The 11455-nt window shown below is 34.2% G+C and overlaps 2 protein-coding genes across 3 annotated transcripts; both read left to right on the plus strand.

Moving 5' to 3' along the window:
- Positions 1–344: 344 nt before the first annotated feature.
- LOC147401702 (wall-associated receptor kinase-like 8) lies at positions 345–1880 on the plus strand. Its single transcript, XM_086443068.1, has 2 exons — positions 345–525; positions 624–1880. The coding sequence occupies exons 1-2, from the start codon at positions 512–514 to the stop codon at positions 1648–1650; spliced, it is 1041 nt and encodes a 346-aa protein (XP_086299194.1). The 5' UTR covers positions 345–511; the 3' UTR covers positions 1651–1880.
- Positions 1881–9707: 7827 nt separating this feature from the next.
- LOC147401703 (serine/threonine-protein kinase ZRK1-like) lies at positions 9708–11455 on the plus strand. Of its 2 annotated transcripts, none has more exons than XM_086443070.1 (2): positions 9708–10074; positions 10197–11455. In XM_086443070.1, exons 1-2 carry the CDS (start codon positions 10061–10063, stop codon positions 11221–11223), a joined length of 1041 nt encoding a protein of 346 aa, XP_086299196.1. In that variant the 5' UTR covers positions 9708–10060; the 3' UTR covers positions 11224–11455. The 2 variants fall into 2 exon arrangements, with proteins under 2 accessions (XP_086299196.1, XP_086299195.1); XM_086443069.1 differs by having other exon boundaries at positions 9710–10074; positions 10173–11455.

Below are 11455 nucleotides of genomic sequence, written 5' to 3' on the forward strand. Positions count from 1 at the left end.
AGACTACTGATAAAATGAGGCTTGAGACATGTAGTTGATCCGGCAAGGGCACAGAGTCATAGAGCTTTTTTCCTTGTGTATCCCAAAGGAAAAGGTCCATGATTTTGTGCACTCGCTACATCAACCGTGTACAAACCGCGTAAGAGTCAGCGCCTCATTTTATCACTAAAAACATAATAATAAGAGGACAGTAGAAAGAGAGCCTTTTTCTTACAGAGGAATCTTTATTCCCAAAGCTCTTATTATTATAGGCAACAAATGATGGCAAGAAATATTTATCTATTTTCTCCAAAAGTCATACATGACATATATGTAAATATTATATATAGACTATACTTGGTTTTGAAAATTTCAATATTGCATTTTGAGGCTGGGGTTATGTCTTTTCACCTCTTTTGAGTCGTGCTCCATTACCCATCCTCCAAAAAAACGCAAGAATTGAAGCATTTAAGGCTTCATTATTGTATCTTGAGGCTTCTTCTTCCGTTTCTTCTTTCATTTGCAGATCATCATGAACAGAAAAAGGTACTATTTTTATCTATTAAAATGGGTCTTGTTGAATAGATTTTATTTATTTCTTTGAAAATTGTTCTAAATTTCTGTTTGTTATTTATTTATTTGAGTTTCTTGGGATCTTGGTGCCCAAGAGATGCAAAGAAAAATGAATCAAAAGAAGAGAGATTGTTCGTTAAGAATGGAAGTTGGCTATTAGAGGAACAGAACAAATCTTGTGATCGAAAACATACTCCAATCAGAATCTTCTCTGCAAAAGAGCTAGAAAGAGCAACCAACAATTACGATCCCCAAAAAATGTTTCATGAAGAAGGCCCTTACAATTTGTATAAGGGAAAATATGAACAAGATCGAGAAATTTCAGTGAAGAAATTTAAAGAAGGAATTATTGAAATCGAACAGATCGTAAACGAAATTGTTATCGCATCTCAAATGAGCTATCACAATAACGTCGTGAAATTCTTGGGCTGTTGCTTAGAGACTCGATTTCCCATGCTTGTATATGAATTTGTAGGAATTAGTACACTATCAGATCATATATGTAAGAGCAAGGAAGAAAATTTCCCCACCAAAGAAATGTTACCATGGGAGAAGAAATTAATGATCACGATCGATATTGCCAATGTACTTAAATATCTGCACACATCGGGATCCAAACCAATCATCCATAGAGGTATAAAATCTTACAATATTTTCGTGGACCGACACTATGTGGCCAAACTACCTGGTTTCACATTTTCATTAACGGTTCCACTGGGCGAAACACACGTGATAGTACCAGTTGTGGGGACTAGGGGTTACATTGATCCTGATTGCATATCTGGACGATTCACAGAGAAGAGCGATGTTTATAGTTTTGGAGCTGTTTTGCTTGAGGTGTTAACAGGAAATTATGCTGTTGAGATAGAGAGAGAGGTTTCAAGTATGATGATGGGTTCAGGTCATCCTGATTTGCCTAGGCATTGGTTTATTGAACAGTATTTGGAGGCCAATATTTTGCAAGAAGGAAATATAGAGCAGTCAATGGCATGTGTAGAGATTGCTCTGAGATGCCTTAGAGAAAATCCCGAAGAAAGACCGATGATGATGGAGGTTGCGCAAGAGCTTAGGAGGATAAGTAAAATACTTCCATTATAAGGTCAATTAACACAGAAAGGAAACAGGAGTCCAATGCAGAATGATTTGGAAGGTAAGCTGAACCACCCTACTACTTTTGAGTGAGCATTTCATCAAACATTTTAAGATGATGATTGATAGAAACAAAAACATAAACATAAATTGCCACTTTTGTGTCTATGTTAAATCTTTAAGGCTTTCATTTGCTATCGATGTCTACAGTTAATCTAAGCTTTGCTAATGGTTTGGTATTCCTCTCTCTCTCTCTCTCTCTTTCTTTTTGACGTCTCCCTTACTAACCCATTCGTTTGAATTAAATAGGATATTGTTTATTAAATCCCTAATTTTGTTAAACTAATAAATCGTGACATACGATCAATCTAAGTTTAACTAATGAGTTGTGCTGGAGTGACCTCAAGATTGTACCTCATATCACACAACCTAACAAGAAAGTGTGTAGGAATCATAGATGCTCTTGACTCGTATCTCAATAAAATGCATCAAAAACATCTATGGTTCTTACACACTCTCACATCACGACGTGCCACTTGTGTTATGATCTTGAGGTCACTTCAGCATTATTCTTTACTAATAGTTTGGTGTTCTCCTAGCCCACCTACTCATGTCTCCCCTATTTGCAAAAGAGCGTGTTTTCTTGATAGAAATGAATGGACTAAGATCGATCCTATATTTATAACGTGGACAATGGAGATAAAGAGCCAAGAGTTATACTACAATTAGGCTTCCTAACCCTTTTGGTTAGATATTGATCATCAATCTAAGTTTTACTATTGGTTTGTTATATTCTCTTGATTCACCTTCTTCTCTCTCCATTACTTGCAAAGGGCCGTGCTTTCTTGTTAAGATTGAACATACTAATAAATTTTAGAAACATGATACTATGACACCCCCCTCTGACATACACCCCCATCTCAGAATCATAGATCATTTGCCTCGGGATACATAAGAAAATGATTTTTGATAATTTGAATTCCAAGGATGAGTCTATGATGTCAAAGGAGGTGTCAAGAAATCATTATTCATAGACTAATGATAAATTGACCTAGTTAACTAACGCGCTTGATGGGGATGTGCACAGAATCATAGATCTTTTTCCTTGTGTGTCCCGAAGAGTAAGATCTATGATTTTGTGCACTACTACATCAACATATCAGTTTATCGCAACTCTTACTCATATGGTGGAGAGAGGGCTAAAAGTTCCACCTTTCTAATCCATTAATGAAAGAGAAAGTACCACCTCAAGGATCGGGTGATCTCCAAATTATTAAAGCACGTTTTTAGCTGTTTGGGTGTTATGTAGTGGTATTTTCTTTCACACTAAAATTACCTTCATAACCCCTTACTCCTATGCATTATGGTATGGTAAAATGGGTTTTTCACCTTATAACTGTTAACTATTTAGGGGAAGAAACAACTTATTTACCTGGGAAATGTTCAGCAACAAACATTTTGACAAACATTTTGGCAAAACATTTTTCAAAATATGGGTTAGAGGTTTTGGAATGGGCTGATTTTTGGTGAGGATGATCTCTACGGTGAGGAGATCATCATCACCAAAAATCAGCCCATTCCAAAACCTCTTACCCATCAAAAATGGCTTACAAAAAATGGACGGTCCACGATTTCCCAACTTGTAAACATTGGGCTAGAAGTTTTGGAATGGGCTGATTTTTGATGAGGATGATCTCCTCACCATAGAGATCATCCTCACCAAAAATCAGCCCATTCCAAAACCTCTAACCTATGTTTTGAAAAATGTTTTGCCAAAATGTTTGCCAAAATGTTTGTTGCTGAAAGGGACCCTATTTACCTTGACCACTTTTTACCAACTTTGTAATTAGTTTGGAGCATGTATTTTCCGATAAATAAGTTGATTTCGTCCCATGATTTGATTTTGTAATTTAAAAAAAATTAAATTGTAAATCATATAAATATTTTATTTTCTATATTAACTTGTACTAAGATTTCCATTATGTTCAGAATTTAGAGAATCCAAGCATTCTAGAAACCCATATCATGTGGGCTAATATAATAGAAAATCTAGCATTTTCTCTCTTAGCCCATATTATAAAATAAAAAATTTCATTTTAAAATATTTTGAACTTTAAAAAATGACTAATATTGGATTCAACATTTCAAATATTAACCGATCAAAAAAAAAAAAAAAAAATCATTTCAAATATTATACAACTGATCATGAATTTTAAAAAAACATTCCTATTAATCTTCAAAGTTAACATAAACCCTTCCATTGTACAACAGCTCCTAGTGACCTTACCAAATCAATTCATAAGTTGAAAATCACTTGTTCATCAATGAGACCTCGCTTGGTAACTTAAAATCATGTTCCACACGTTATATACCAAAGGAACTTAACGACTCTCACATTCCCACTGTGCGCACTTATTCCCATCACTCTGCAAAAAAAAATTGAGTTGCTTTTCCCTTTGGGATCCTTATAAATCTCTCATTGCGCTATTTAATCACACATAATCAGTCTGCCATGCATCCAAACCACTATAATATTTTTACTATTATAATAAGAGAAGGGTGACTACTGTTGATGCAAATACCAATTTGTTGACTTTACATTAAAAATTCCCCAAATGATACATGTTTTAAAGCCAAACTATCTTTTTGAAATTTCTAAAATTAGTTATAAGGACAATTCTAGCATTACATAAATACTAATTTTAGCTACTCTTGTGCACGCACGGACATATGCCATTCACTAGTCAAGCATTAGAAGTTGTGAGAAGAATGAATTAGACTAATCAAACCATAGCATAAAGTGAAAGGAAATACAACCAATTGCATATAAAATGCTGTAATTGCAAAACTTTTCAAGAGTTTGTTATTTGCGGGTGCTTGGTTGCACCACCAGAAAGTGATCCCATGTGTGGGAAAATTAAACTTGTAGGTGGGTGGATCCCTTGTCTACTAAAATATTTTTCAGTATCAATAATTTATTTACAATATATTCATTTTTCTAGCAAACTAAGCACCCACAAAATTTTGCAAGTATTTTCCACAATTACTACTAAGTACTTGTAAAACAAATCGTTCTCAAACACCCATAGAAAAACTTATGATCAAGGCTTAAGTCTGTTAGGATCACATCCATCAATGATTTGATCTTATGATCAAGCCGAAAGTAAACCCCTATTTAGGGTACAAATGCACAACACGTGGCACTTTATTTTTCATTTATTTTAATCAAAATGATTGAGTCCTTTGAGGATACCGCCACTTGACGAGAAAAAAAGGGTGCCTAACACCTTTTATTTTCTTCAATCGAGTCGCTTACCCCAAATCTCAAGGTTTGATTAGTTCCTATTCATCGTGAGTAATTAAACGCTAAAATGTCATTTCCGAAAAATGTACATCGGGTGACCATTCACACCCACTTATAATATGAATGGTGGCGACTCCAATCCTTAGTAGATGTGACCGTTGTAATGACGAAATCCACGTATCTACATCAACCTTAAGGATTGGGTAAATTTTCTTGTTGTTGTGCAATTCTGTTTCAACCTTCAGAAGAGTTCTTCTTTAAATAAGAATCATTTTAAACTTATTACTGGCCAACAACATTTAACATCTCATACTATTATTTCAGGCTATTAAGGACAATGTCCAAGGGCATACAAATTTGCTAAGTTTTGGCAAGACAACAATAGAATTATCATGTCTTACCTTGAAAAAACATCCAAGCAAATAAAGAAATGGGTTGATAAACGTCATCGACCAGATCTTTTCAAAATTGGTGACTTAGTTCTTCTCAAGACTGATCAATTGAGAATGTTCAACCAAGTTCAACGAGCCCATAAAGGCCTAATACATCATTATGAAGGCCTAATGTTCATCCTCTCTCAAGTTAGCAAAGTCTCCTACAAGTTGAAGTTACTACACTAGTTACGCAACATTCACCCTGTCTTCCATACTAGCTGTCTCAAGCCATTATATGCAGATCTAACAGATCCTACACGTAGCATTCCAACACGCACACTTTCTCATTCAACAATTCAGTCAAAGCGTGTTGTTGACAAGATCTTCGCAAAGCATCAAGTCAATAACAGTCTAAATAAGCAGCAACACGCGGAGTACTTCATCAAGTGGAAAAATATGATAGAATGTGAAGCTACCTGGAAGAGTGTAGAGAACTTACTACCTTTCAAGTAAAAGATCAAAGAATTTCTCCAGGACACTGCGACGAAGACATCTACATAATAGGTGGGGAAGATTGTGAAGGCCATGTACCACGACACCTAGAGTTAGGTATAGCTTGCCCTAGAGTCACCTGGGAACACCTATGCAAATCCCTGTAAGACTTACATATGAACCCATGTTAGCCCCATGCCATAGCATATCTATTATCTCAGTGGCATTATTATAATAAAAAATTATGACCGGCCTCTACTTTTGATGTTTCCTTCTAGAAACCTAGAAAAGACTTGGTGTACTCTTTGTAGGAATGGTGTCTTTGGTCCCAATCTTCAGCCTACACCCATGTTGACCTTAAGCCCTCGTCCAAGCTATGTGGTGTCCCGTGTGTACTAAATTACCAATTGCTTGTAACACACCTTATTCACTTTTGTAACGTGTTACTCCATATAATTGCATATTATATCAACAAAGTTGCCTTATAGTTTTGCCTTGTATTGCTACCGTTCTCTTGTATTGCTAGTTACGTTTTGTGTATGTGAGTTATTTGATAGACTTGCTTGTGGACTATCACTCTAAGCGCTGCATGACCCCACTTCGAAAGAACATGACTCGTTACACTTGGGCTCCAATATACGCACGAGGCCCACTCATTTTCTCATTTACATTCAAGCAAGTGAGAATGTGAGATATTTTATTAAGTGAGCACCACTCTTGTATTTATTCGATATAGGACTAAAATTTAGAAGAGTTCTCTACAATTCTCATAAACAAGAAGAGAATCTTTGACTTTCAACTTATATAGAAAGGGAAAAACTCTTTTAACTTATGTTTCAACAATTAAGGAAATATCTACACTTTACAAGAAAACACTCAAGGTCTTGAGTTCAAACCTTGCCCCCAACAAAACATAAGAATAAAATACATGATAATATTATGAATTTTACATCAGTTTTTAAGTACATTTAAGTAGTATTGGACACATTCAAGGATATCTATCCATGCAAAGAATTAGGAAAAATTTGGGAAAAAACTTTGAAGTAGTCATCCTACTTCAAAATTTAGAGTACCTTCTCCTTTGGATTGCATGAGACATTTCCAAAGAGGTATCTCAAATATCAACAAAAAAGTAGGGGTGTGAATTAAATACAAAAAGTCACATGTGTTTTTGACGAGGGGGGTTCCTCCAAAATTTTGAAGTGACCTTGTCGCTTCAAATCCGCATTCAAAAAATTGTGGGCTATTAGGGCAAAAGAAGTTTGTGGTACACTACAGGGTTGAAATGAGTTTAGAATTGCCTGAAAAATGGACTTAAAAGGCTAATTTATGACATTAAAGATTTCTAGATATTTTAGGATCTTTTCGAGCTATAATGGGGATAAGGGCATTTTGGTCGATTTTAGAAAAGTTGATGATTTTTAAGAGAATCTTGGGTTGGTCAAAAATTGATATTTTCTGTAAGAAAATATGTCTTATAAGTGTAGAATGGTATTGGAGGAGAGGACGATTACTTTTGAGAAGATAGAGTAGGTGTAGGAGTAGGGGCGGACCTAGAGAATTTCACTTGCGGGTTAATGGTATAACGATGAAATTAGAAAATTGTAAATAATAAGAGGATTTTAGAAAATTGATTTTCTATAGAAATCAGATGATAAAAAAGAAAAATCTTCTTAAAAAATGGAGAAATAATGGTTTATTAGCTTTTTGCAATGCAAACTCTAGGAGTGAAGAAGTGGAGAAGACAAATTGAATACATACCTTAACAATTAGTATTATGCCATTTTGACTAAAATAACATTTATTCTGAAAAACCCTCAAATTGTCGAGTAAAGTCGACTCACACAATAAGTTTTCAAATTAAGATTTGTTGAAGCTTATAACAGGATAGTGAAATTGTAAAAGACTTTTTCTTTCCCAAGATTTTATATATAAAAGAGTAAGTTCAGCCTTAATAATTTAGTAAGATTTGAAAGGATCATTGAGTTCATCTTATAGCATCTTAAAATATGATCTGATGCCACAAGGATGTAGAGGAAAACAAATTCTATAAGTTTTAAAAATGTTATTTTTCACTATTAAATTTGGGATTTGAGTAGTTATCCATTTTTAAAAACTTGGATCTAGCCTCAAAAACAATATTTTTTTGAATTTTAACTTTTTGGAATTGAGTTTTTTCGTGAAATCTAAAGGGCTGTGGTGTTGGATTACCAATTTGATAATACATTTGTGTTAAACCAGCCTTGATAAGAGTTGAAATCATACTAAGTTAGTAAGGAAAGTGTTTTGCTATTTAAAAATACGAGAGATTTATGGGGCAAACCTATTTATTGCATTTTATTACAAAAACTCCCTACTTATTAAGTTTGTTAATGAAAAACCCTTCAATGGGACCCACGTCATTGTAAATGTTTAAGTTCCTATGATACCCTCACTTCAATGTATTCTTTATGAAAACATGGCCATGATATAATAAGTATTTAATTGAAAAATTAAGGATATTACATGTATTTAATCTTTTTAAAATATGTAGGTCCCACTCCAAGATTTGTTAAGAAAAATACTTTCCTTACGAGTGCTTTTTTGCTCACAGTCTAATAGCCATTTGACATGTGACACAAATGACATCAACAATAAGAAAGGAAATTTCTCTCTCCTACCCACATTGGAAAATGATAATTTCTTGATCGAATCACCTTCTGTCATCCCAAAATATGACCCGATGCCACAGGGTTGTAGAGGAAGAAATTCTACAAACTCAAAAAAATAATGAAAATTTTTATTTTTCACCGTTGAATTTTAAATTTTAGTTTGGGTACTCAGTAGCTTTCCATTTTCAATTCGATGGATCAAACTTTAAAAACAATTTTTTTTTTAATTTTTTAATTTTTTAATTTTTTAATTTTTTTTAAATATGAGTGTTTTTATAAAATCTAGATGGCTTTGGTGTTAGATTGACAATATGAAAATCCATGTGATCTCAATGACCCATTTTAAGATTCTAAATCTCAAAAGTAGAATTTGTGGGTAGAAGACGTGCGGGCAAGAGAGAGAAATTTTCTCTTTTTGGATGATGTCATTTGCACCACATGTCTAACGACTGTTAGGCTCTGAGCAAAATATCATTCCTTTCTGTATTACCTTACAATCATTTTTCAAAATATGGGCTAGAAGTTTCGGATTGAACTGATTTTTTGTGAGGATGATCTCTATGATGAGAAGACCATTCTCAAAAAAAAAAAAAATCAGCCCAATCTGGAATTTCTAAATTCATTAAAAGTGGTTTATAAATTATTGGTAAAAAATCGACGGTTCACATTTCTAAATCCATCAAAAGTGATTTACACAAAATGGACAGCCCACGGTTCTTTAACTCAGAAACACGGGGTTAGAAGTTTTAAAATGGGCTGATTTTTGGTGAGGATGATCTCCTTATCATAGATATCAACTTTATCAAAAATCAGTCTATTTCGAAACTTCTAGTTCATGTAGGACATATATATTAATTTGTATTTTTTTAACATTTTATCGGATCAGGTCCTTATCAGATCAAGACATTGTTGATCTAGATCATATACAATATTAATATTGGATCAGAACTTATTGAATTGAATCCTTATCAAAATCCAAATTAGTGATCCAGACCCGAAGTTATTAGATGGAAATGAATCAGATCAGACCTCTGATTCGATCCATTAATAGTCCTACTTATAAAATATTAAAATAATTTATGTAAAAAGAGAAAAAAAAGACTATTGATAAAATGATGCGTTGACACATACATAGTTAATGTGGCAAATGCGCATATAGCTTTTTTTTCCTTGTGTATCCCAAAGAAAAAGTTTGATGATTTCCGCGTTAAGTGTCAGCGCCTCATTTTATCACGACTCAAAAAATGATAAAAGAGGACAGTAGAAAGAGAGCCTTTTTGTCACAGAGGAATCTTTATGCCCAAAGCTCTTATTATCATCGGCAACAAATGTCGGCTAAGAAAATTTTATCTATTTTCTCCAAAAGTCATATAAGACATATAGACTCTACTTGGTTTTGAAAATTTCACCATTTTAAAAAGAAAAAAAATACTGGAAAAGTCCTTTAAAAAAACAAAAAAAGATATCCCACGACGAAACCTTTTGGGGTCTTGATCCATTACCCATCCTCCAAAAAACGCAAGAATTGAAGCATTTAAGGCTCCATTGTTGTATTTTGAGGCTTCTTCTTCCTTTTCTTCTATCATTTTCAGATCGCCATGAACAGAAAAAGGTACTATTTTTATCTATTAAAATAGTTCTTGTTTAATAGCTTTTATTTATTTCTTTGAAAATTGTTCTAAATTTCTGTTTGTTATTTATTTATTTGAGTTTCTTGGGATCTTGGTGCCCAAGAGATGCAAAGAAAAATGAATCAAAAGAAGAGAGATTGTTCGTTAAGAATGGAAGTCGGCTATTAGAGGAACAGATCAAATCTTGTGATCGAAAACATACTCCAATCAGAATCTTCTCTGCAAAAGAGCTAGAAAGAGCAACCAACAATTACGAAAACATGTTTCATGAAGAAACCCCTTACAATTTGTATAAGGGAACATACGAACAAGATCGAGAAATTTCAGTCAAGAAATTTAATGAAGGAATTATGGAAATCGAACAGATCGTAAACGAAATTGTTATCGCATCTCAAATGAGCTATCACAATAACGTCGTGAAATTCTTCGGCTGTTGCTTAGAGACTCGATTTCCCATGCTTGTATATGAATTTGTAGGAATTAGTACACTATCAGATCATATATATAAGAATAAGGAGGAAAATCTCCCCACGAAGGAAATGTTCTCATGGGAGAAGAAATTAATGATCACGATCGATATTGCCAATGTACTTACATATCTGCACACATCGGGATCCAAACCTATCATCCATAGAGGTATAAAATCTTACAATATTTTCGTGGACCGACACTATGTGGCCAAACTACCCGGTTTCACATTTTCATTAATGATTCCATTGGGCGAAACACACGTGGTAGCACCAGTTGTGGGGAATTGGGGTTACATTGATCCCGATTGCATATCTGGACGATTCACGGAGAAGAGCGATATTTATAGTTTTGGAGCTGTATTGCTTGAGGTGTTAACAGGAAATTATGTTCTTGAGATAGAGAGAGAGGTTTCAAATATGATGATGGATTTGGGTCGAAGTGGGCACGATTCCACATCAATGGGTCATCCTCATTTGCCTAAGCATTGGTTTATTGAACAGTATTTGAAGTCCAATATTTTGAAGGAAGGAAATATAGAGCAGTCAATGGCATGTGTAGAGATTGCTTTGAGATGCCTTAGAGAAAATCCCGAAGAAAGACCGACGATGATGGAGGTTGCAAAAGAGCTTAGGAGGATCAGTAAAATACTGCCATTATAAGGCCAGTTAACACACAAAGGAAAGAGGAGTCCAATGCAGAATGATTTGGAAGGTAAGCTGAACCACCCTACTACTTTTGAGTGGGCATTTCATCAAACATTTTAAGATGATGATTGATAGAAACAAAAACATAAACATAAATCGCCTTTTTTGTGTCTATGTTAAATCTTTAAGGCTTTCATTTGCTTTCGACGTCTACAGTTAATCTAAGCCTTACTAATGGTTTGGTATT

This window comes from Akebia trifoliata, chromosome 5, assembly GCF_017979445.1.
Source record: "Akebia trifoliata isolate Shusen 1 chromosome 5, ASM1797944v1, whole genome shotgun sequence".
Classification (NCBI taxonomy): Eukaryota; Viridiplantae; Streptophyta; class Magnoliopsida; order Ranunculales; family Lardizabalaceae; genus Akebia; species Akebia trifoliata.